Source organism: Rhopalosiphum maidis, chromosome 1 (assembly GCF_003676215.2).
Source record: "Rhopalosiphum maidis isolate BTI-1 chromosome 1, ASM367621v3, whole genome shotgun sequence".
NCBI classification, from domain to species: Eukaryota; Metazoa; Arthropoda; class Insecta; order Hemiptera; family Aphididae; genus Rhopalosiphum; species Rhopalosiphum maidis.
In genome coordinates, this window is record NC_040877.1 from 25,415,389 (window position 1) to 25,443,154 (window position 27,766).

The window sequence follows — 27,766 nt, forward strand, 5'->3', positions numbered from 1 at the left end:
GTTATACTGCATAAAATATTAGATATTGACTATGTGATAAAAATAAACTGGGAAGATAACTAACAGAATGCATTTAAGGAATCTATTATGAATTCCAGAAATGTATTTAATTTTACAAAAATATCTGAATTATTATTATTAATATAAAAAAATACTGTTTGGTTACAATTAATAACAACATATAATGCATGGTAAGAATAAAAAATACATAAACACATAATATCCAAGGTAATTCACCAAGCATGAAACTCTCTGTTTTTTAAATTAAATTATAGATTTATAAAAACTCTTGATTTTTGGATTTTTAGTATACTTAATTTTTTATACCATTAAAGAAATGTCCCGTGATAATATCAAATTATTTTTTTAAGTATGAATACGTCTTAATCTTATAAATTGTTAAATAGGTGTTTTAAAAAAAAATTGTATGAACCCATATCAAAATTTAAACTAGTATTTTAACCAGATTAGAATTTTCTAAGAATTATTTGCTTAAAAGTTGATTCTCTTTTAAAAAAAAGAAATTTGTAATGGCACAAGACATTTCTTAAATGATATACTATCTACTTAATATACTTAAGTATCCAAACAGAATTTGTATAAATTCATTACTAAAAGAAAATTAAGGTATGAATAAGCTTACAATCACTTGATATATAACTTATATATATTATTATAAGAAACTTTGTAAAAGATTATATTTAATCTTGAGTCTATAACAAGAACATTTAAGTTGAAAAAAATATAAGAATACATCTTTATAACTATTAGTATATGAAGTTGATCTCATATTATTTTAATGAAATTGGATACACACAATAAAATATTGTTGGGAATATTTACTATTTTCAAAAATGTGGTTTATAATAATTTCAATAATATAATAAAAATAATGAAAGAGACTGAAAATTATGAAGTGATACAACAAAATATGTGGCAATATATTTTTAACTCAAAAATAGAGTAAAAATAAAAATAATTTAATCTAATTAATGAAGCAAGTTCATTATTTGCATAATTTTAATTAATTTAACTTTGAAAAATGATAAGTATAATCCATTATGACATATGTGATGCAACGACTTGTTTGTAGACTAGATAAAGAATATTGTTTAAACTAAAAATTTGGTAACATCAAAATAATTGTCAGGAAGAATATACTTAGGTTTTCAAATCTCTTATAAAATTTTTGAAGCCCATCCTTACACTATCTTAAATTTCTATCTTAACATATTTTTTATCTTAAACATTTGTTTAATTAAGTGTAAGGTATTTTAAAGAAAAAATATCTATATAAAAAAGAAAGGAAAAAATTAAATTAACACAGTCAAATATTACCATAATTGCGTTTAGGAAATCCATACACTGAGGAACCAATATTTTAATGTTCACGCTGTGGTCAAACATTTCCTATGACCAGTATGCTAGGACGGTAAAATGCTGCGCACCGCTTCATCTGTTGCCGGATCACTGCGTTGCAAATTCAAAATACTGTCTATCGCGCTTTGCACCTGTGCATTTATTTCTTCATCATCAGGACAATGACGTTTGCTTTCCGATGTAGACTGCTCATCCTCCAATTGGTGTTCACGTTTTTTAGATATGGATTCATCATTACAACCTAAGTTATTAATTAATAAGAATAACTTTTTTTTAACATTAATATGCAACTTACTTGTAGCAGTATTAACTGAATTTGTATTCAAATTTTGTTTTAACTGTTGTAATTGTGCAGATTCATCAGCATCAAATCTTCGTCCCAACATGATCAATTCAGATGTTTGCACTTCTCTCTAATAACACACAATTAAAATAATTTTTAACGTTCTAAGCATTAAATATAAGCCCCAGAATTATACACATTTACATATTATTTTAATAGTTAAAAAATTGTAAGACAAAATATAACTTAATTCATGATTTAATAAGAAAAAAAATATAATTTTTCACATTTAGATTCAATTATTTACTGTTTATTGAATTAATTTAATTGTTATTAATGTATTATTTGTTCTCAATTAAATTTATATGGTGCTTACAGAATACAAAATTCTTGGTTATGTCAATACACGCTATTATTCAGAAATATAACAATACATTTTTTGTTACTAAAATCATTTTCTATTAATAAATACATATTTTCGGAATTTGTAAAAGACACTTTTTGTGGTAATTTATATAAAATATAAACTATTTTACTGTCATTTATACAGGTATATTTTAGAGATGATTTAATAAAAAATAATAAATCAAAAGTTAATTTACTACAAAATCATTCATACATTTCGAGCATATTTAATTAGTAGTAAATGCTATTTCATGCAAATAAGGCTATAGAATACTTTATAACAATAATAATGCATATAATTCTGAGTCCTAACATTAACATATAACACAATATAAGTATAATGCTTACCATGCTTTCTTTAAATAATAGATAACGGTATTTATTAAATAATGATGCTTTTTTATCTAACATTTGTTTGGCAGTTGACTCAAATATTTCATCAGCTAACTCCAAATCTCTTTCTGATAATACGGCTTCATTTAAGCAGTGGTACCGCGATAATCGTTTTACAGCATCACTTACTGAACTAAAAGGCGTCACAACATCAGGATTAGTTGCACCAGATTGATCAGCTGCTATTCGCTCAGAAATTCTATAATAATAAATATTATATTTAAGAAAACACATCAGAATAACTTTTATATCTTAATACATAGAATATACTAAAAAATCAGTTAGCTGACTTTTAGTATAATTATTTCTTAGTCATATTCCTATTTCATGAGAAAACAAACCGATTTTGTGCATATCATCCAAGATACTGCATTTGACCATATGACCTCTATTGTGATAACACATGCTTTACATAGACAAGTACTACATTTAATTAAATTTAAGTCCGAAATATAATATTATTGAATATTCAATAAATTTATAATGTAGTGATTTATATTATCATTGTTAACTTCTCAATATAGAGTTCTATGTCATTATTACTTTCAAGTTTCAAATGATAAAAGACCTAACCTCTATAACTTGATTATCAGTAAATAATTTTGAAACTGATGGTTTGTTACATACATAAACTTATAATCACTTGACAAAATTGTATAATCTATTTTTTCTTGAATATTTGAGAGGTGTATCATTAGTACTTTACCTAGTTTTGAATGAAAAACTTCATCAACAATTTTGATATGTCTTTGATTTAACATAGTTCACAAATACATAAGTTATCAAATATCTTTATGTAAATAGTATTGAAATTTAGCCAGATAATATATTTTTTTTTGACTTCCTAATAAGGTTTTAATTGGACAAACAACTTGTTTTACTAAGACATAGTGGACTAAATAGATTACACCATACACAATAAACAGAAATACTTCGTAATCCAAAAATTTCTAACCTTTTAAATACAAAATGGTTTGGACTGTATATTTATATTTTAAGATGGAAAAAAAAATATGATAGTATACTTTATAAAAATTCAAATACAGGATAAAAAAGAAAAAAATTGGACACTGAACACTTACAATGATATTCGTTTTGAAGCACTGAATGCAGGAAGAGTTGGAGAAGGTTCACAAGATGTTTGAGTTCCAACCTATAAAATAAATAAATAATTATTATTAACTATAATATTAATTTAACAATTTTTTTTATGTTTAAAATTATAAATATAATGTTTTAATATTGTTCTATAAAAAATTAATGAAAAAATAAATCTATAAATTTAGGCTCTGTAAATCAATGAGATTTATTTAATTGAATTATTAGTACCCACCTAACATGTATTTTTATAAATTTTTAAAATTAAATAAAATCACTAATTTAATTCCATATTTTTCAATATTAAAATGTAATTTTGAGCTTTAAAACCAATATATAGGGTTTGAGACTTCTTGCATTTGAATGTTTTTTTGTAGTGATCATAGATTATTCTAGGCATTATAAATTTGTTTTATGAAATGGTGAAACTAAATCCTTCAGTTTCCATATTTTAGGAAAAGTGCATATTTGAGCAATTATTAACATAGGTATTAGTGCATATTTCGCATTTTTTAAATTTGTATGTACGTCATAGTCTGTTGTATCTGACTCGTACATCTGTTTACAATAGTTTGTGTTTATAATAGTTCTTTGTCGCTTAAGAATCAACCTTTTAATTGACATGGTATAGTTGAAATCAAATCTAATGACATCCTGATTCTAAATTGTACAACAAAATGAAAAGTAGTATTTATTCATTCGATAATGATGGTTAATTGATCGCACATCACATATTTATGTTATTCCTAATTAACTCAGGATATGTGCCAGTTTTTTTTATAAATTATTATTAATTATAATTAATAATAATTAATATTTGTTTTTTTTTTACAATTTTTATTATTTACCTACCTAATTTTTATATTTTGATAATTTTAAGTACAAATAGTCTTGAACCCATTAATACTAATATAATATGATAATTAAGTAAAATTTGGTAAATTAATAGATGTTCAAGATATAAATTTTATTTTAAAAATTATTAATTACTCACTTGTACATGCAAGGGAGATGTTGATTTATTACTAGTTGGAGGAGATGCAGTAGTTGATGTTTGTACCGTAAGAGGAGGTGACAAGGTATGAGGTGGACTTGATGCCATTGGACAAGGTGGAGGCACTAATCTTACAGGTGTAGATACCTAATAAATATTTTATTAATTATATATTGAATTGCATATAGATAAATAATTAAATTCTTACATAGGTAATTCCTTGTGAATTTTGTCCAGAAACAGTAGGAACAATTTTGCCACATTGTAAAATTTTTTGTTGTTCATTAAACAATCTTTGTAAAGCAGTTTGTTCACTACTTGTACGGTATTTTTTTGCGCTCAGAGCAGATATTTGATTTTGAACTGCTTTTAACAACTAAATATTGACAAAAATAATAATTACTTTTTTTATTTATACACAATTTTAATTTAAAACTATTGACAAACCTGTTGTTTTTGTGGTGTAAGTTGTATAGTTTTTACCCTTTGATTTGAAATACTACTCTCTGGTGAATTTAATGGAACTGGTGTATCGTGGTGTTCTTTCTCTTTTTCATCACATTGAAATACCATTGGTTTCACAACAGCAGCTCTTTTTACTTTTCTTGGTTTAATAGGGGCTTTATTAGCACAAGGTGGAACAACCATAGTTTTATTGATCAATATATTTGGATGAGATTGGGCAATACTATCTAAAAACGCATTTTGAGATTGAACTTCTAGTGGAACAGAAGCTTTAGGAGGACTATTTGGCCTGAATATTTTTGATGTAACCGCTAATGGACTTCTATTATTTGTTCTATTAATTACAGACGTTTGATAATTAGACAATGTCGTGTGATTATCATTTGATTGTGATATAACGGCAGCGCATGGTTTTGAAAACTGCATATTACTTTGTTGTGGTGATGTTACAATAGTTAAATTTGGTCGATTTGGCAACATTGGTGTAAATGACTGAGAAACATTTGGTGATGGTATAGGAGAATTATATGAGGCAGGACTCTTAGAATTACTTCTAGAACTATGAGACATAGCTGGGCTACATTGAGGACTTATCACAGATTGAATACTTCTAGGACTATGAGAAGATACTGGTACGGTTTTAGACCTTGATATTGAAGTTTGCATTACTCTTTCAGAAGTATGGATTATTGGAGTTTGATTTTGTAATTCTACATTTTTATTTAATGTAGAAGAATTAGTTACTATTTGCAATCGGTTTTGTTCTTCATTAAATAAAATATCATTATTTCTTGAAGAATCATTATTAGCTGCTACTAACAGCCGACTATCCATCATGTTAGATACAAGTTGAATACTACTACTTTGTTGATGGTCTAAACTTGACACCATTGTACTACTGCTATGCATTACTCGAATACTATTATTTTGCTGCATTACTTTATTTTGATCTTCAACAGGTGTTGACATGACAAATTGCTGATGATTTTGTCGATTTTCAACACTTACAGGAGTACCAGCAGTGGGGAACATCAAATGTTGGCCATTAATAATATTTTGTTGTAATGATTGAGGTTCTAATACAGTTACAATTTGAAGACGACCAGAAACATCTGCCAAAATGCGCATGCCAGAACCATTTTGCGGTTGGGTGGGTAATGTTGCATTTCCTCCTTTAAGAAGTAATGATTCAGCACCAGCCACACTCAAAACAGCATTTTGAAGAATGTGACCACCATGATCAGCAACTAACTGAGCTAACTGTGTTTGAGCTGCAGCAGCAACACTTGCAGAAACATTCTATAAATTTAAACCAATATTGATCAGGTTGATAAAAATATTTATAATCAACAAAAACAATATTTCATCATTGCATAAGTATACAAATTAGTAATATAAAAATATTAAGAGTAATAAATTTGCACATTTACAAATTAAATTTCAAACCATTTCCAGGACAAGAAATATATTGAAAATAACATAAAAAATATAGTAGGTGCAGGATTCACATAATCACTAAAACATCACTGCCAGTGCATATAAATATAAACCCGAATAAAAAATACAACTTAGAAAATGTCCAAGTTGAGTCTCATATTGTATAACCTTAAAATAGCGTCACGGTATAGAGGAAATCATAATGATTATTATTTTGGTATAACAAAAATATCATTTGCATAATTAAATTTAGAAATAAATATGATATAATCACTAAAATCACTCAACTCTTTACAAAAAGATTGTTTACTTTTCACTATCATTAATTGATCAGTAATATGCTGCCTATTTGGCATACTTGAGCTAGCTACTTTGATAACTTTACTTACATAAAAATTAAAATTTACTAATTGAAAAAAGTGAATGATATTATGATATATAATATCAGTGTTGGTTGAACAAATACAATTTAGAAAATAAAGGTATATTTGGTTGATGATGGGCATATAGCATCAGAAATAAAATTATTAAACACAACTACTGTCAGTTTTAATATACATGGTAAAAAACCATATCATAATTCAATTTACCTGAGTTAATGTATTAGTGGTAATCTGTGGTTGGTGTACAATCATACGTCCATCTTCTACTAAAGACAAACGAAAACCTCCCTACAACATTATTTAAGAAATTAATTAGATTTTTATTTGAAAATAATAACACCCAGCACTGAACAATTACCTGAGATGAAGAAGTAGGAGTTTGTAATTGAGCTAATAAAGGCGCAGATTGCTGATGAGATTGTGGAGGAGGGGTTGGAGTTTGTTGTATTCTATTATTTTGATTTAATTGATTTTGTTGCATTATAGGTGTACCAGATTCTTCTTCATCAATGCCTAAACAAAATCAGAAATAGATTAGTCAAAATAGAAAAACATTGATTTGTTTGTAGTACTAACCAGATAATTTGATTAGATTTGCAAGGTCTAATCGTACAGGTTCATCATCTTGTGGCCTTGAATGCATTTTTGGTTTCTTTTTTTTAATATTCATTGACCTATTATTTGATGGTTGTGTGATAGTGGATTGAGGTGATAATGCAACTAATGCTGGACCAGAACATGTTTGGATTTGCTGTAATTGAACACTTTGGCCACTTACCAACCTCACAACCTGATATTAAAAGAATTATATAACATATTAATATTTATGAATATTTCTTTAAATGATTACATTACTACTAACCTGGTTTGACTGTTGTCTAGGCTGTTGAAGTAAAATTTGAGTACCATTGCAAGTGACTTGAGCTTGTTGGGTATTATGGTTTTGAGTATTAGGGGATCTAAGAAAAAGCTGAAGGCCACTAGTTGTTTGTGGACCAACTATTACACCAGCAGTTGGCATAATCTAATTTTGGTAAAAATAAAAATATTAAGTAAAAAATAATAATTTATTTAGGAAAGTATAATATATTATATGTATTATATTATAAGATAAAGAAAAATAATAATAATACAATGATATATTTAAATTACCTAACATAAAAGAATTATATTTCTTAATAAGATGAAAACTTACTTGATTTATCAAGAAAGCACCTTGTTGTTGACTATGTATTGAGGTTGAATGATGTGTTTGTTGCGACTTAATGCTGTTAATACTAGCATGGTTCTGTACATGATTATTAGGTTTAGGTAATATTTGGGGCGGTTTATTTTTTACTTGAACATTATTTACATTATTTCGACTATTTGATTGAATAAATTGTAAAACCGGCCCATTAGTACTCATCATCTGTATGAAAAAAAAATGTATTAACTTAATAAACAATATAAAATTATTATAAATTAATTATTTGCAAAAATTGTTTACCTGATGGATAACTTGTGGTTGGGGTGTAATAACCCTCTGTTGAGGAGAGGGAGTAAGTGATCGAGAAGAGAATGGTGATGAAGGTGATTGTGGTATACATTTTGTGTTTGTGGTATCCAATATTGCTGTAGCCTGTTGTTGTTGAACCATTGTACCAGATGTGTGCTGCTGGGCACCCATCTTAAAGATAATATTATATCAGTGTTATTTCTACTAGATTAAAACTAACAACACATTTAATACACATAATCATACATTATTCTTGCTAAAATAATATTTTAGTTTTTAAATATTAAAATTGTAAATTGATTATCATAACCTGATTGGGGAATTATTTGGATAACAGTTTATAAGGAAAAATTAGTATATATCAGTTAATTAAACAAGTATCATAAAACATTTTTGTAAATATACATAAACAATTGCTGTAAATAAGCAAAATGTAGGAGGCTGGTAAGTTTTAAACAATACTTTAGATTTTCTAGAAGTGATGTCACCAATATAAAGTAAATAAATACATTAATTTATATAGTTTTATACCTGTCGTATGCTTGTTGAGTGAAGAATGTTTGAGTGCTGAACATGTTGATGTAGCACTTGTTGAAAACTTGTATGTTGATGTAATGTTGCAGCTTGTTGTGTGGTTACAGTTGGGAAAGTCGTTATTCCTTGTCCCTGAGAACTTGCGAGAACTAGTTGAGGTCCTCCTGCAAGTACACCATTATTTCCTGTACCCTGAAAATATGATTAATAATTGTTAGGTATAAACACAAAACTTCAATAATTATTGTGATATATTAAAAATATTTACTGTAGTTTGATGATGAAGTGTTAATGTTAACCCTCCTGCAGCAGCTTGTTCTTGTTGTGCTTGTATATGTTGTAATTGTTGATACTGTACAAAAATTGATATTTACAAATATGAGTATTATATTTATTTTATCATAGGTATTTAAGAGACAAAATTCAATAGAAAACAAGTTACATACCTGATGATGAGTGAGAAGCACTGAACTGGCAGGGCGGCCGTCTAATAGGCCCTGTGGTATAGAATCCACGGTGCCTTCCAGTCTGCAGCACACACCATACATTCAATTACGCTTTAGCCACCTAGAATTGAATTTTATTCTGATTTATTTTTCTCGTTGAATTCTGTCAGCTACCTAAAGTATAAATTTATAGTAAGTAGGTATATAATATATAATTGATTTAATTTGATCACTCATTTCAGAGAGAAACAAATAGATCTAGTACAAGGCTGCCCGAACCTAAGTCTATCAATGCATTTTATTTTATAATACTAACCAGTTAGCATTAGGTATATGTTTATTTATTGCAAGCTTATCAGTATAATTTATATATTTATAGATTTTTTGATATTATTACAACATATGCAATTAAAAAATTTTTTTTGATTCAAATACCTTCCTATTTAGTTATCAATGTATAGAATAATTATAAGTGTAAGCAATTATTGTTCATAAGATGGCCAGTCAGTTAAATATAATCGAAATTAAAGTATGCTTTCAAAATAAATTGGGCAGCCTTCATTGAGGACTAGGTTCACAAATGACAAATCCATCAATATCTATTGCTTTGGTTTGTAAAAATAGTTAAAAAATGATTATGGCTGAGTATCTATGTAATTATTTATAAATATTTCATATATCTACTTATTTTATGAAACAATTTAAATTTGGTTTAGGATTTACGGAAAATAAAGATGCATAAATTTGGTTATTCGTAACTCGAGTCGTGATATTAAAATTGTAAAAAGTTTGGAGTAACATTCAAAATTATTAGACCGCTTAAAAGGTTGCATAACAGAAAAGATAAAATATGTGAGATGCGGATAAGAAGACAATTATTGTCATATAGAAATTGTACACCTACCCTTGAAAAATACAAAACTGCTGTAAACAAAACCGAAAAAAAGGAATATATCAGACATGCAACGGCAACGAAGCTATAAATTTCCCGCCTAGAGAGAATCCACGCACGATTCGCACTTCATAGTCGATCGCGATTTATCAAATCTATCGTCGAGACGAGAATCTCGACCATTCGTTTCGAAAATTCGGCACATAACGTCTTTTAGCTCCAGTCAAATGGCAACGGAACGTTTTAAAAATCGAAAACCGATCACGTCCTTAACGTCGTGATGGGACGAGCTACGGTGGTCACGGACAACTGCGATCGCATTAAAAGTTTACTATCGATTACCCAATAACGACTTGTGACCGGAACACGCACGTAGCACTTTATCAGCGGCGTTGTCGTGTTGACAAAACAAAAACTGCCCGCTGGGGAGCATACACGTACTGAAGTGCGCGCGAGATACGTGTCTTTGTCGGTCCAAGGGCCGCTGCCGTTGATCAAAGTGCCGTTCGAGCGTGTACCGGTGCGACTTGCGGTGTGCAGAAGAGGCTCGCACACGGACGCACGTCGTATAACGGCAATAACACCAATACGTCCAGTTACAACGTCTACCTATTATAATGGGCTCGACGGCGTACAGGTAATCGTAGTACTATTATACTTTATTGTTATTGTTTTTGTTGTTACAGTAGGTAGATGAGGGCAGATATCATCATTATTATTATTATTATTATTATATTGTTGTTGTTGTTGTTGTTGTTGTCAAATGCAAATATCGTGATTATTTTTCGTCCGGTTTTCACGGCAAACGGTGATCCTATTTATTATTTATTGCTTTAGCACCCTTACCGTTTCTCGCACGACGCCAGCAGCAGTGTCCGGCGATTCGATTCCGTTACATAATAATAATAATAATAGTAATAATAACGACGACGACGACGACGACGACGACGGCGGCGGCGACGGCGACGATCGCGATAATTCGATGGCGGCGCGCGGCACTAATGTCGCGGTAGTTCGGACAATAACATCGCCGTCGCACAACGATACACGGACGGCAATTAGCGTGGCCGATAACAACAACATAACATGATATTCACAATATACACAACGACGCGCGATACGTATTTCGGGCACTACTACTATAATACATTATCCGTCGTCGGTGGCACGGCCACATAATTGATGATGAGCGAGTGTGTGTGTGTGTGTGTGCGAGCGCGCGCGCGCGCGCGTGTGTGTGTATGCGCGTGTGTGCGAGTCGCTCGCGCTCCGCCGTGCGTGTGTAAGTGTGTGCGTGCGTGAGTGCGCTATCGCTATCGCGCGGCGCCGTGCCGTAGTGTTAGCAGCGCGCGCGCGGGCGCCCGTGCGTACGTTTGTGTGTGTGTGCGCGCGCGCGGCGCCCCCCTCCCATTTGACGAAGACGATGTGCGCTAGTGTGCGCGTGTACACAAACAACAAAAATCGAACGGCCATTTTATTGTTTTGCAAACGACGACAACGCACGAAAGGATAAACCTGCTGCTGCCGCCGCCGCTACAGATCCGTCATCCCATAAAACCGCCAGTGTTGCCAAAACAGTTTATAGAAACCCGTCCGATCGCGGCCGACGATCCGTCACTGCCGTGTTCGCGCCCCACGGTCATTGTTGCCGCGCAGTCTCGCCTATAGCCGGCATACACATAATATTGTTATTATTATTATTATTATTATTATTAATATAATATTATTACGATACTACCGTCTCGTCTGTTGTGTTGAATGTTTACGAGTAAGTTTACGTCGTTTACGACAACAACAACGATAATAAATCATATCACCATTCACAACGTCCGCTCCGCTATCACGATGCGACTAATTTATTGCGTTAACTCGTTGTCATACCTATCACACGTTCTTAATTGTCGTTTTTATTACTCGTTAATTACTACATTAGTGCAATTACTAAATTAGCAGTATTAGTAATTACTTATTGGTACTAATTACGTATCGTTATGAATCGCGCGTGTTTATTAAATTTTGTTTAATTAGTCCACCACCACGGATTTTGAATAATAGTTCTGTTTACAATCTTATAGTATTTTTTTCTAAAGCGCGAGATATAACATTTATTTTTTATTTTTAAATATTTATGGTATAATTCATTTATTGTTTAGAATTTGTTTTGTGCAATGCAATATTGCTGGGAATAATTAAACATAATATAAAAAAATTAAAAACACGAGTAGTACAATCACAAGTCAAAATTTTATAACATTAATATTATATATTATGTTATATTAGTTATATTACTATACTATTTATTTATATTTATACCTACCTGTACAATATTATGAATGGATATATTTTATTTACGCACATTGTATACTATATACTTAACAATGTCGAGCAATGCTGTGGAGAAGGAAGAAATTATAGAGAGTAATAATCTAGACTATATTATAATGATATACAAATTTAAGACACGACGTATTTATTGTATTGCAGTCCTTGCATTCCTAAGGACACTTGATTATAATATATAGTTATTATCATGCGTAACATAAAGAATAAAGTATACAATGTGGCCATGTTGGTGTGATACAGAGAGAAAGGACTAATTCTTACGTCCTTAGGATTTTGAAAAAGAATAATTGTTTTCTAGTAGTATTTTATTGCCTTTAAGGCTTTAATTATTGCATACAGCGTATAGAACCTGAAACAGAACTAACATTTTTTTTTTTGAGGGAGGGGGGGTTATTTTTCATATGTATCATATCATATAATTTTATAAACACAATAGGGGAACTAAAAATTCCAGTACTTCAAAATAGAATAAGTCATTTCTCCCTTTATTTATCATTTTCATTATACGATAATATGTTCAACAGTTAAACTTTTTTTGAGTTATTTTAGGCATGAGAAATCAAATATTTTTATTTTACTTCATAACTGTTGATAAAAAATTATTGTTTTGGTCAAAATTATTGAAAATTTAATACATTATCCCACAAAAGTTATTTTTGTATATGTATAAAAATATTAAAAATACATAGACAAATTTTTTTTATGTATTTGAAGCTATTTTGTAATTAAAAATTCATAAAAACTTTTCTTTGTTATCTAAGTTGAAAATTGAATACAATATTCTTCGTAAGTAAATCATACTGGAACGTCTGGAACCATACATTTAAAAAATTTATAAAGACAATTATTTTTTGTAGACTTTTTAGCTACCTACCTATCAATTTGGACAAAATCAATTATTTAAACAATAAATAACGATCTATTTTAATTATTTGATTATAGTTTAAAAACATTATTCGTGTGTACCAACTTAAACTTTTATGTATATTATTATTTATTATCATAGACGTAACTAAGGAGGGACTTGGTGGGCTTTAGCCCCCCCAGAATTTTTGGGTAAATGTATGTGCTTATAAACATATTAGTATTAACGTTATTTAAATTATGAATAAAAATAAAAATCCTAACCATTTGAGTTATCCTTGAAAAACCTCCGGTAATCCGGACGACACTAGGTCGGAATTCTTATGGACTATTAAGGCTCTACTATAATAGTTATTTTGATTTATAAATAACCAAATGTTTATTACGTGTGGTGATTCGTAATCTCCACCCTTTCACTTCAAGTGAAAAGATTCAAGCGTTAAGATTATTATTTCCGCTCTCTCGGAGTTGGAAGTTTGAAACCACTGGGAAATTTCATAAATTGAAAATAAATGTATTGGCTATTTGTTTTACATTCATCATGATTCATAGTAAAAATTGTTATACATTTATTTTAATTTATATATTATACCTACACAATAAAAACAGTCGTTAAGATATCTATGTTCTATGTTTATAAATTTTGAGACTGAGCATAATATTTTTATTAAATTAAGAAAAAAATGTAAAAACAAAAATGCTAAAAACCTATAAATAGTTTATAATTTATCTAAATATTTTTAAATTGTGTATAGAAAAAAGATAAATTTATGCGATACTAAAATGTTCGAGTTCTTACGTTTAATATTTTTTTGCAGAGTAATAGTCATATAGCTCATATAACATGTGACAACGCTATTATTTTTTTTAATTTCAGTGAAAAAAAGTAAACTTGTTTTTAATTTTCATGTTAAAAATTATTTTATGAACTTTTAACTACAAAATAATTACATATTATCGTAGTTCTAACAAATTACTTTAAATAATGCTTTTATATAAAAAAATTTTCTGTTTTTGATATTTTTTAATTACGGTAATAAAAAAATTATGAAAAGTTTTTTACAAAATTACTAAGTATTTAATAAAAAAAAAATATCATTATACATAAATTTATCATAACTTTTTTCAAAAATTGTTTTCAAATTTCATTGAATAGCATAAAAAATATTTCAATGTATTTTAAAAGTTATATTATGTTGGATGTCTAATAAAATTCTATTATGAATATTTGGTGAAAAATGCTTGTACCTAATTGTTTTTTTTTTAATTTTTAAGGTATTAATAAAGGCCTACTGTTAAGTAATTTTGGCTCTAAATTGTAATTGATTACCTAGCTCTTTAATTCTAAAAATTTGGGAAAGCTTATACATTAGTTAAATAATTAATGGGTTTTACCAGTGGCGTATTTATGGTGGGTTCAATATTCAATAATATAATTATTTTATTTATTTTGAAAATTAAAATGAAAAAAATATTTCTCTATTATGACTCCCCCCCCCCAAAAAAAAAAAAAAATCAAAAAAATAAGTTTTTAAATACGTAACTGGGTTTTACTGTATATTAACATATTAAGTTATATTATTATATGTTATATATGTTGATTATTATATCATTCATTTTTTATATTATTAATAATTTTTTTCATAAAAAAAAAAAAATAAATAATTATATCGGATTTTTTCTGTTAAGTAACTTTTTATTTACTAATTACATAAATAACAATTAAATTCCCATTTCTGATAAGCTACTTATAATAAATAACATCATTTTATAAAAATTGTTCTTAATTTGTAATTAATTCATTACTTCATATTCAATAAAACATGTATATTATAATTTATATAAAGTAAACTTTACTATTTTCATTATTATATAGAAGTAGGTGTTAAATGTTCTTATTACTAACTTAAGAGAACCTTTTTTAATCTGTATTAATTATTGCTTAATCTCCATATTAATATTTTAAACTTGTTTAATATTACTGATGTTTTAAGTTTTAATTTTATATTTTTAATTCTACGCTCTTCTTATATTAAACACTAAACATAATATTTTTATATATTTGTAGTCACAGTTATTATTTAAAATAATTTTTACTTTTTTACACCGTTTTACCTCACTTATCTCCTAATTAACTTAGCTATAATTGTTATCAACATGGGCGGACTTAAGGCACTGCGAACTATGCGGCCGTATAGGGTGACAAATTTTGGAGGGCGGCAAAATTATGTTGAATATTTATTTTGATTTTGTAAAATTAGGTACATAATTTATTAATGAACTAATACTACATTTTCGTTCTCATTATATTACAAGTTTTAATGAAAAGAAAATTACACCATTATTATTATTTCTTGTAATTTATGAATGTAATATGAAGGATCTATATCCAAATATTGAAATTGCCCCTTCGAATATTTGTCTCAACTACTGCCGAACGTTCGTTTTCGGTGTTAAAAAGAATGAAAAATTATTTACGATCAACTATGTCGCGAGAAAGATTAAATTCCTTGGCCATATTAACTATAGAAAGTGATTTAACGTCATCATTAGAGTATGAAGACATTATTAATGACTTCTCAAAAATTAAATCTAGAAAAAAACCTATATAAACTGCAAAAATTAACTATGAATTAAAAATTTAAATATTAAAATTAAATAAAATGTATTAAATTAATTAAAATAATTAATTATTTTTATTATATTAATTAAATTATGTTTTTATAATTATGTTGTTCTTATAAATGTTGTTACTTTAAAAAAATAAACAGAAGATGTTATATTTGAATCAGAATTTTTTTTAATTTACTTAAATGAAAAAATAATTGCATATTAGGTATTGAAAAAATTAATTTATTTGAGGATATTTTATTAAATAATAAGTTTTTTTTGGATAGGAGCGGCAAATTTAATTTGTTATACGGGAAAATTGTTAAATCCGCCCCTGGTTATCAAGATTTAATTATTCGCCTATTTGATGAATTACCTCAGTATTTTGTTCTAATAGAACTTATCTTACGTATATGTTAAGGTGTATGGCCGCATGACAGTAAATATTGACAGTCATCGGTGTATGTTGACATTTACTAATAATTTTTGTGAATGTTTTCAATTATTTCAAATATTTTACAATGCGGACATTTACCAGTATTTGTTGACATGCGCAATAGTTATTTAGTGAATGTTGACATGTCTGACAACATATATAATCAAATAGATAGCTAATAAATTCATAAATATATATAGTTTAACAAATTAATTTTTTTATTTATAGTGTAGGTAGTATATATTATTTTTTAAATTTTATTTATTACAACACGGTAAGCTATCGTGGCATTTACTGTTACAAAGTATTCCCCCATTCTTACAATTACATTTTTTTTTACAATTGCATCGTATATAACCTTTGCCACCATTTTCGGAAGCAGCTGTTAATACCTGTCTCAAAGATATTTGCTTAATACCTTGACGAAAATAAGAAATATATTTAATAAGTGATGTGCAACTTGTTCTGCAGTTTTAGGTTTTAGAGGTTTTAATTGAATAAACTTGGTTAGGTGATCCTGATAATTTAATACAAATTTAAATTCACCGTCTTTACAAGTTTGTATATCTACCAAGTCTACTTGATACCGAGAATTAAGTTCACGACTTATAATAGATTTGATTCAATATCTTTTTTAGAACTTTTTTTTTAATTTGGCATAAAACACATAAACTTAAAAATAACAAAACAACTTTAACGATTGACAATCGGATTGTCTCATGCAGTCGTGTAATAACATTACTAATGTCCAAACGTCTCCATGCATATTGTAATTGGGCAATAACGTCTTAATTTTACAAAATAATACAAAAATACCTTTTACATACATCGTGCTTAGTGTGGTCAACATTTATCAAACACTGAATGTAAATGTCAACAATCACCGGTGTATGAACGCGTTAAGACAATTTTGTCAACATTCACTACGATTTTTGGTAAATGTCAACATACACCGGTGACTGTCAACATTCGCCTACTGCGGTCATACACCTTAACATATACATTTAGTAAATTATTGAAATTATTAAATTTGCAGTTTACATATTTATTAATAATTCAATGTAATTTATTTAGGACTAAATCCTAATTTAGTTTGATCAAAAATTAAATTTGATCTTTAATAATATCTAATAATTAATATATTAAAGATTTATAAATATGATATATAACGTATTAACTACTGTTTAATTGTTATTTTTAATGTCATTATGTTTATCAATCTACATATTATATTATAATAATTGGTAATTGGTATAGACCGTAATATGACATGAATTAAATAGTATATAATATAATTTATTGATATTATTAAGTTTTATAAATACATGGTCAATATTCGATTATATGATAGCATGTATTATTTTCTCCAGTGGATTTATTTATACAACCATAATGTTCCTGCGTGGATAGCCGTAGAGTATGCATACGTTTTACGTCATTCTCGAATTGGGTACAAATTTATACCGTCATTTTTAACGAAAAATTTCTTTTCTTTGCGATCTTAAAAGAGTTTCTTAAATCTCTACCATTACATAATATACACACCTATCAAACTCAGACCCTTCCAAATAATTCAAGTACCCAATTATAAACTGTAAAATTAAGTGCATGTATAGGACTTTTATTTTTTTCTATAGTTCTGTACCAATACTGCTTACTGTTCTGGCTTCTCTAATCTCTAGTGTCTAATCCCAGTGTCCCACACAATAACAATAATACCCGGGATGCCATCACGTGCAGGCATAATCTCTAATTAAAATTTTTAAAAATATTAACAACAACGATAAGACTAATAAGGCTCTAAATAAACATTGATTATCTTATTATAATCTACATCTCCTTAAATGTTTTCTCAAACTTTAAAAATTGCCAAGTTGTCAAAAATGTGCTTACTATTTGTAATGTCAAACCATTACTCTGTTCTTACCTATTTCGTATGAACCAGTCCTAATCGATTTTACAACTCACCGAAATTTTCTAGTCAGGGGCAGCCGCATACCTCCAACAAATCATTTAAGACTACTATATTGCCTCTTCTGATGTTCATTAACGGCATTGTTTATTATATAGATTGGAAATGAATTAAAACCTATTATTTGGCATAATCAGTTTCTCTTCTAAATTTACCTTATCCCAGGGACTATAATTGTCTATAGTATGAAATTAAAAAGTGTGTATTGGCTTAACTGTTTTTATAGTTTTTTCCTTTATTTTATTTTGATTGATTGATTTATAAATACATATTAATACATTTTGTAAAAATATCTTTTCTACATAATATATATGTTACGGACAAAAATCAAAATTAGGTAAATCTCAGAAATGCCCTGGAAAACGCAAATTATCTACGATACTTTGGCAAACTGTCATATTTCAACTTTTTCTCTGATAAACCACAAAACAACCTCATTTGGGCAAATTCGTAGTAACTTATATTGTAAGATTTTATTACGATTATAAATTACCACTTGTAGAAAATTTTGTTGTTTTTATCGTATTTTATCTACTCTTTATGTTTTATATTTACAGAATAGGTACACTTTATCTAATTAGATTAATATTTCTGGTTGGAGGATAATAACCATGTATCATGTATGTACATAAAGCATCCAAAAATATTTTTTGTCGTGTTTTTATAATTAAATATACTAGTTTTTTTAATTCTTAAAATTAACATTATACTTAATAGCATTATATTTGCATTATTATTCATGGATATTTATTCATATTTTATTATACTTGAGCAATAATATTTATTTTATAGGTTGGTTACAACTCTGTTTACTCGTAACATATATACTAACTGTTAACCAGTGACGTGCCTAGAAATTTTGTTCGGGCGGGGGGAGGGGGGGGTAAACACCCCCCTAGGCACGCTTCTGCTGTTAACTATGTATACATAAATAAATAACGTATTATATATTGTTCATAAAGAAATTTTGAATAATTCATTTTTATGTGTAAGACTTAAATATATTTTGATAGGCGCGGAGAGCTTGCTCTTTACAGCAATACAAAGTTTTATACAAATTGTGTATTATGATACTGTGATACTATAAAAAAATATTTATTTTAATGATTAGTCTCTGCTTCATTCCATCTTAAAATCAAAATAGACAATTTAGACAACCTATAGAAAATTGATCCAATTTTTTAAGGACACTAATGCTCAATTCCATATTTACTATACTTACTAATTTTAGTCATCAAAACCTCAAAGAGTAGTCATTAAAAATATCCACATGTCCACTCCAGTCGAAGACATCATATTGACAATTAAGGAAATCAGACTATCGGCCATTCGGTTAGAAATGTAACTAATATAAAACTACACTATACAAAAATGTAATTTCTTATGTGTTTCATTGACTTAATCGAAAAAGTACATACTGCTTGTATAATATTCCCTATCACTTCGATACTATATATCTATAAACTAAAAACTACAAAATTAAAATTGAAGAATCACATCATTCACATAAAAAACGACAAATATCACAATGCCTATACTAATATCAATGGACATAATTTCAAAAAGTATTAATGTCTGTTAATATTTTTGAAAAAAATTCAATCAAAAATTAATCAATTTTTGTATTTTTAAATTTTTAAATGACAACATATTATTTATTTCATATTTCAAAGCAGAATAATTTTTTGAGTATTTAGATATTTATGATACACTTATTAGAAATACATTTTTGACAACATAGTAATTATGATTTAGAACATTTTTTTTTCAATTTGAGAGATTAGAATATGATTTTATAAGAGCAGGCATAAACATTAAAGATATTTGTGTAATTATTACTAATTTGTAAATTTGTTCCTCTAATATTAGTGGACACTGTGAATGTGTAGAAGATTAGATACCTTAGTAAGTTGGAAGTTGACAGTTGTCTTTTATGGTACTGAATACTTTGACAGTGTGACAGCATACCAGCCATCAGGTTATAGTAGCTGGTTATACTATTTTATTTCCTTAATTGTGATAACATGTTATCTAATAATGTTATCTTATCAAACAAATAACAAATAAAATATTTTGTATTAACCGCTATCCACAAATTTAATTATTATAAACACATAATTAATAAACATTTGTTAAAAAAAATATTACATTTATTAAAATAACTATAATATTTATTAAAACATTTTAACATTTATTATCAATATAACATTAAGTGGTCTGAATAATATCTTCCAGCATTGATTAACTGGATACTTAAATATTTAATCAATGCTTTCAGTATTCACTATTCACTAATCACTATCACAATATCATAATTATTCACCGCCATTTAGTATTTACAAAATAGTAAATACTAGTGGTCAAATTGTCAATTGATTTTAATAACTTCTGACCAACTCATATCGCATTGACGCGTGTATTTATTATTTCGTCTTTGGGTGTTATGGGTAAACCGCGTTCTACTAATTTTGTGTCATTGTTACACTCAGAGATTTTTCGTGAGTATATCTATATTTCATAACTTCATATTTCTAAAAACTTATTAAGTGTCATTTTGTCAAATATTATCTATATAATTATTAGTTATTATATTACCTATATATTATTAGATTTTTATAAAGAATTTACATTTTTAAATAAATTATTTTGTTTATTTCAATATTCATAAATAGTTGTAGCTTATTAGGTTTAATTAAAAGAAAAAAAGAAAAATTAAAATTCTGAATACACAAATTCATAATGATTCACTAAGCATGTTCGACCTCATTTTTGTAATTTATTATTTTTTATGGGGACCAGATTTTTAAACATTTAAATACTTAGATTATTATTCCAATGTCTTATGGGGATATCGACTAATTTGTTTTTGTAAATTGTTAACCAGATGACTTGAAAATGTTTATGTATCTAAATCACAATTTTAACAAGTAGTTTTTGAATAATTTAATTTTGTAATAAATACTCATATTCTGTATAACTACTAACTTTAATAACTTGGTGTTGAGGTTAAGTTAACCTATTAATATTAAATTAACCTATGTATTAGGGTTTAAGAATTTTAAGGGCTGTGAATTTAATGCACTAAAATCCATAAATATATTAATATCAAATAATATCACATAAATGCAATAAAATATGCACTTAAAATATTTTCTAAATTGAATTTTTATATTTTTATTGATTACTATATTATTTACATAAAAACTTATTAATTTAATAAAAAAAAAGATTTATGGTATTTTAAGTTTGATTTTGAAGTTGATTAATTCTTTAATAATGCTATTTGCCTGAAACACTTGAATAGGTTTTCAAAGATATTAATTAATGAAATTTAATTAAAAATATCAGAAAATGAACTAAAAATAGAAAATGTGACCTATAGATCTTTTCAATAGATTAGATAAATGTCAAAAAATCCAAAATAAAAGTTTCATAAATGGATTTGTTGTTACATAATTCAAATTATTTATTTACAAAGCTATGTTTCAAAATTCCCCCACCAAAAAAAAAGCTTATAAATAACTTTTTATAAATCTATCTTCAGTTGCTCAAGCCCACCTAAAATTAAATATGAATTTAAAACAAGCATAAAGATTAAAAAATAAACATTTTAACTATAACTTGATCCCATTTTAATGGCTCTATAGTTATGTCTATGTTTAAGCCTATGATAGTTTCAAAATTATAAGCATAACAATTAATATTAATTTATTAGCATTTCATAAATAAAAGTAAAATAAAAATGAGTACCTATTATAAATACTATATTTAATATAACATCTATTTTATATTTTTATAAAACCATTATTATTAATTTTTTTAATTTTATTATTCATTCAGTAACTCATAAAAATTATCTGCATGACGTTTTGCAGTAAAACAGATTGATTCTCAATTTAACATTAATTTCAAACATTGTTTAAGTGATATAAATTTAAATAATTGAATGAAAATATAGGTTTCAATGATGAATATTCTTGGTTTATCGCCCTATATTGATACATAAAATTAACGAGTTATAAGAAAATATATTTTTTTAATTTTTGTATTTTTATTTATAATTCAATTATATAGAAATGCAGGTATAAATATAAATAAAGTCAAAAAAGGTCATACATATTTCATATTTTAAAAATAACAAACGATGTATTACTTAATTAGTAAGCATTGATGTATCGTAAGTATATGTATATTCCGTCAAAAGATTAAACACTAACGTCATTATATTTATGTCCTTGAAGTTTAAGAATATCTTATCTTTTTTCTATTATGGTTTATTACAAATACACTTATATTGTGTTCAATATAATGACTTGGCATTATTTAAACACAATTTCCGTTTCTATATTGTGATATATAATTTTTTTTTTTAACTAATTTCTAACAATTTTTAATTTAATTATATTATCAAATTATTTTTAAAATACAGGTTGAATTAGTGGTGTATAGGTAGTTATATTAACTTTAAATTTAATGGTAATCAGAAAATAAAGATAAAAGAAAAACATTTTCTTTTCATAGGCTATTTACCTATATTACATTTAAAATATCTTGTTTGAATTGTAGTTAATACATTTGTATACTCACTTTAAATACGGAGAGTTTTAATAATGTAGATATAATAGCATTTAAAATATTTTTTTTATATGTTTTTAATTTTATTCTATATATATATCTATATTTTCTGGTTCTGAATTTATTATTTACAAATCAATAACAATATTATTAAGGTAGATTATTGAATAAAACCACTATAAAGGGATTTGTTTTTTGTCTTTTATACATTTATTAATTATTTTTTTATAAAAAAATTTATAAATACATTTTATTTTTTTAGAACATTGCTGATAAAAAATACACCCGGTTGTAATTATTATTTACAAAATGAATAATACCAAAAACAAATGTGTTTTGTTAACTGGCGGTGCAGGGTATGTTGGTAGCCATACTATTATACCTTTAATTGAATCCGGGTATGAGGTGGTGGTCTTAGATAATTTGTCAAATGCATGTAAAGGTATGTTATACTACGTTTATTTAATATGTGTCAAACCATTAAACAAGATACTGTATTCATTCCTCTATAAATATTTATATAAAAAAATGATTATTTAATAGGTAATTTAAATTTTAAATTATTATTATTATTATTATGTATTTAACAAGTCAGTTAACATACACGTTATAATTTTTAAACTCTAAATGTAAATTAAATGCATTAAAAGTAGATTTAATGGTTTAAAACTTTACATTAACCTGTTCAATAAATTTCATAATATTTATATAGTTACATATTTACGCCTTAATCAGGTTAGCATCTGAATAGAGTTAATTATAACTGTTTTTCATGCTTTACATCTAATCTAATTTCTAAACTGTATTATTATTTATTATGCTTGCTTTTCACTTGTATATTATATTTAAATCAGTGTTTGGAAAAAAATGAGTATTGATATGTACATTAAATGAATAGTATTAAACATCATTCATTTTTTTCTCCAAATAAAATATTAACAGAATTCATGTTTGAAGAAAACTTGAAAAAATAGAAAATATTTAAAATAATTTCAGTTTATATTTTTTTTTGTATTTATACTCTCATAAAATATTTGTCATATTTCTTCATCTAGCAATTCTCTTTTTTAATGAATAATTTAAAAAAATAACCTAATGAATATATTCATTAACTTAAGTAATAAATGTTAACACGAACAAGTTTAATTTTTTAAGTGAACTTTTCCAACACTGATTCACTTCTTTATAAAAATAACTAACAATTTGTTATGTTCTATTTTGAATATTCACTATAAAAAAAATGTATTTTAAAATACTTTTAATAAAGGAAATGAAGGACAAAATCCAGTTCCTATATCTCAAGTGGAAAAATTAGTTGGTAAGCCTATCACATTCTATAACGTTGATCTCTTGGACTACGATTCTCTCTCCAAAGTGTTCAATAAGGTTAGCTGTATGGTTTATTATATTAATTTATAAATGTTACAATATATTTGTAAACAATTTTAGCTTATAGTTGTATACATATAATGATTATTTGTTACATTTACATAACATTATTCTCATTAAAACTTATGTAGTAAGAGCAAAATGTTCACAATAAGAATGTAGAAAATAAATATGATACAGTTAAAAACTTAGATAAACCTCTGTAGATGAATATAGATAATGGATATATAAATGCAAAAATATAGATGGTTCAGGGGTAAAGTTTCTGAGCATGTGGTGAAGGAGCTAGTTATGGCTATATGATGTGATCAGTGGTGTAAACAATGCGGAAAACCCTCCTATAGGCCTTTTTTTTTAAATTTTATAAAATAGTGTTCCTAAAGTAAGAGCATTACAAAAAAACAAAAATAAAAAATAGCCAGGATTGTGGTAAGTTTTTATTATGTCATATTTAAAAAATAGTACATTTCTAAACTAATGACTAATCAGTAATCATAGTATATTAGTTTTATTTAATAAGATTATTAGAAGAATAAAATTTGATACCACCAACGATAACAACAACACCCGTATCGGCTAATAATATATTTTCCTACAAAAAGTTTTAAGAAATCAGAATATACACGGATGGGTTTTAAATATTTACAGTAGTTTATTATTTATTATTTTAATTTGTATGTACTTAGGTTTAAAATTTTTTTTTTATCCTGCCCTTCCATACATAAATTATGTTTACGCCACTGGATATGATGTGATGGTATAGAAAAAGGGAATTTTGATTGTGAGTAGAATAAAAGAGGGTTCTAAAGAAGACTTTCAAGAAAATCTGGAGTATTCTTTATTTCTCAAAAGAGAATTAGATATTATAAAACTGGTAGTTAATTTCAATGTGTTATAAGGAAGAGATTTTATATTTATAGGACTTTGTGGTCGTGTGGATAAGTGAATACTTATGATGAGTAGTTGGATATTAAGAGTATATGAAATATAATATAAATTTTTTGTTAAATAATTTACAATAATTAATTAATACTTTATACATAATATAAAAAATTATATTTATTGATTTTTTTAGCATAATTTCTGTTGTGTTATTCATTTTGCTGGATTAAAAGCTGTTGGTGAATCATGTATCATTCCTTTGACTTATTATCGAGTCAATGTCTCAGGGTCAATCAATTTATTTCAAGTATGTGAAGTGTAACTACTAACTTGTATAGATAATTGCTTTATTAATAAGAAATCACTAAGTAAAATTATTAAATATTTTATGTACACTAATAAAATTAATTGATAGGTTATGAAAGAACACAATGTAAAGAAACTTGTATTTTCCTCCTCGTCTACAGTATACGGTGAACCACAATTTTTACCAATAACTGAATCGCATCCAGTTGGTCAAAATTTACTCAATGGATATGCTAAATCAAAATATTATATTGAAGGAATAATACAAGACTTATGCAATTCTGATAAAGTATATTTTAAAATCACCATAATAATTTATTCATTACTTACCTCCTATGTGTGTTTATCATTAGGAATGGTTTGTGATTATTTTACGGTATTTCAATCCAGTTGGAGCTCATCCTTCTGGAATTTTGGGAGAAGATCCTACTGGAATTCCTAATAATTTAATGCCATATGTTGCTCAAGTTGCTGTTGGAAATCGACCATGTATTAATGTTTTTGGAAATGATTATAATACTGTTGACGGAACAGGAGTAAGAGACTACCTTCACATTATGGATCTAGCTGAAGGTCATGTTAGTGCATTACAGAAGTTACAAAATGCAGATGAAAAAGGAGCTATAGCTATAAATTTAGGCACGGGGAATGGATATTCAGTATTACAAGTAATGATATTTTTTTAAAGCATGCAATTAGATAAAGAATTATGTCAAATTTTAAAAGAAATTTTGAATTGGTAACATAAAAAAAGTCATTGATTAACTGTAAAATTATATTTTAACACATGAATTTCATATATTTTAGAAAAAGAAATTGTAATTATTTGAAAAATATTTAAAAATATTTATACATAAAATAATAACTTGAATAGATCCCTATAAATATTTAATTTAAAAGAAATACTATCAAATTATACATAGCTTTTACCTGAATTTAATATATTTAAATATACTATGTTATTTAGGGATGGGTTTTAGAACCTCTGAACATTTTAAACTTAGAAAAATAAATTGGGGAAAAAAATTTAAGTTTGAATAGTTTAAGTACAATCAAGTTTTATAACTTAAAATATTATTTAATTTTTTTTAACAATTTATTATTTAGCAATCTGTTATAATTTGAATGCTAACATTATATAATAGTAAACAGAATAGGATTAACAGATTAAAGAAACTTATCATTAAAGATATTAGTTAAGATAATAATTACACTATGTTCAAATATAACAGAAGATTTATAAAAATAAATTGTTGGTTAAGTTAAAACACTGTTATATATCTATTTTATTTTAAAACCTGTCATATATACATTTTTAGAAATTGAAAAAAGCAAGTACAAATAAGTTTAAGTTAGGACAGTTTTAGAAAATTTTTAAGTTCTGATTTATGTTATCCCTAAATTATTGTTTTTTAAAATTTACAAAATACAATTGTATTTTATTTTATAAAAAAAATGAACCATATATTTATACATGTTTGTTAATTATTCTGTTCAGGTAATTGATATGTTTAGTCAAGTTAGTGGACAAAAAGTAAAATATGCTATTGTTGATCGTCGATCTGGTGATTGTGCTTCTTCTTATTGTGATGCATCGTTTGCAAAATCATATCTTGGATGGGAAGCTAAGAGAACTTTAAAGGAAATGTGTGAAGATACATGGAGATGGCAGTCGTTGTATCCTCAAGGTTTTTCTACTAAAAAATAACCATACCATGGTTACTTAAAATTATGAACAAATTATTATTGTTATTGTTTTATTATAATTATTATTATTTATAAAACATTTTTGGGCATTTTTAAACTGTTTTATGTTTATTTAATTTATATTTAATATATTATTATACAATAATACAATCAAATATACAGTTTTAGTATGATATTATAATATATACTTGTATATTGCTTACAATAATTTTTTTCCGACTACCTTATTGTTTTAAACTTGTTTAAAGTATAACTATGTTGAAAGATCTATTCACTAATCTTCACAAATTTTTTAATTTAGTTTCATTTTTTTTAAAGCCAGGGGGGTGCAAGTGATCCCCCTTGCACCCTCCTCGCGGCGCCCATGTATATCTCTCTGTGTTGAATCCAAAATTGGAAGTCGACCAAGCCCGCTAATGACAAGGGGGGAGGCAAATGCCAACCTTGCCACCCACCAAATTATGCCACTGATTT

General features: G+C 26.7%; 2 protein-coding genes across 8 annotated transcripts; one reads left to right on the plus strand and one right to left on the minus strand.

Annotated features, from left to right (window-relative positions):
- Positions 1–912: 912 nt before the first annotated feature.
- Positions 913–11,874, minus strand: LOC113551265. 4 transcript variants are annotated; one of them, XM_026953432.1, is made up of 17 exons: positions 11,055–11,874; positions 9,317–9,437; positions 9,139–9,222; positions 8,868–9,062; positions 8,328–8,507; positions 8,034–8,249; positions 7,701–7,862; positions 7,415–7,628; positions 7,197–7,351; positions 7,046–7,126; positions 5,001–6,317; positions 4,762–4,929; positions 4,554–4,700; positions 3,544–3,614; positions 2,417–2,660; positions 1,676–1,793; positions 1,425–1,621 (listed from the first exon to the last, which is right to left on the minus strand). In XM_026953432.1, the coding sequence occupies exons 2-17, from the start codon at positions 9,416–9,418 to the stop codon at positions 1,425–1,427; spliced, it is 3,651 nt and encodes a 1,216-aa protein (XP_026809233.1). In that variant the 5' UTR covers positions 9,419–9,437; positions 11,055–11,874. The 4 variants fall into 4 exon arrangements, with proteins under 4 accessions (XP_026809241.1, XP_026809233.1, XP_026809216.1 ...); XM_026953415.1 differs by having other exon boundaries at positions 9,317–9,490; XM_026953423.1 differs by lacking the exon at positions 11,055–11,874 and adding an exon at positions 10,221–10,687 and having other exon boundaries at positions 9,317–9,490.
- Positions 10,823–27,390, plus strand: LOC113551288 (UDP-glucose 4-epimerase-like). Of its 4 annotated transcripts, none has more exons than XM_026953477.1 (7): positions 10,823–10,845; positions 23,271–23,450; positions 24,276–24,394; positions 25,473–25,586; positions 25,695–25,874; positions 25,939–26,253; positions 27,084–27,390. In XM_026953477.1, exons 2-7 carry the CDS (start codon positions 23,318–23,320, stop codon positions 27,291–27,293), a joined length of 1,071 nt encoding a protein of 356 aa, XP_026809278.1. In that variant the 5' UTR covers positions 10,823–10,845; positions 23,271–23,317; the 3' UTR covers positions 27,294–27,390. The 4 variants fall into 4 exon arrangements, with proteins under 4 accessions (XP_026809278.1, XP_026809262.1, XP_026809253.1 ...); XM_026953461.1 differs by lacking the exon at positions 10,823–10,845 and adding an exon at positions 20,664–20,931; XM_026953452.1 differs by lacking the exon at positions 10,823–10,845 and adding an exon at positions 22,740–22,882.
- The last annotated feature ends 376 nt before the right edge of the window (positions 27,391–27,766 follow it).

Coding starts and splice junctions, on each gene's coding strand:
- LOC113551265 (XM_026953440.1), bottom strand. CDS start 9,418: ATGTATGGTGTGTGCTGCAGACTGGAAGGCACCGTGGATTCTATACCA. Junction 8,508..8,867: donor ACTCAACAAGCATACGACAG/GTATAAAACTAT, acceptor ATTATCTTTAAG/ATGGGTGCCCAGCAGCACAC. Junction 7,127..7,196: donor CTCCTACTTCTTCATCTCAG/GTAATTGTTCAG, acceptor ATAATGTTGTAG/GGAGGTTTTCGTTTGTCTTT.
- LOC113551288 (XM_026953477.1), top strand. CDS start 23,318: ATGAATAATACCAAAAACAAATGTGTTTTGTTAACTGGCGGTGCAGGG. Junction 23,451..24,275: donor TTTGTCAAATGCATGTAAAG/GTATGTTATACT, acceptor CTTTTAATAAAG/GAAATGAAGGACAAAATCCA. Junction 24,395..25,472: donor TCTCCAAAGTGTTCAATAAG/GTTAGCTGTATG, acceptor TGATTTTTTTAG/CATAATTTCTGTTGTGTTAT.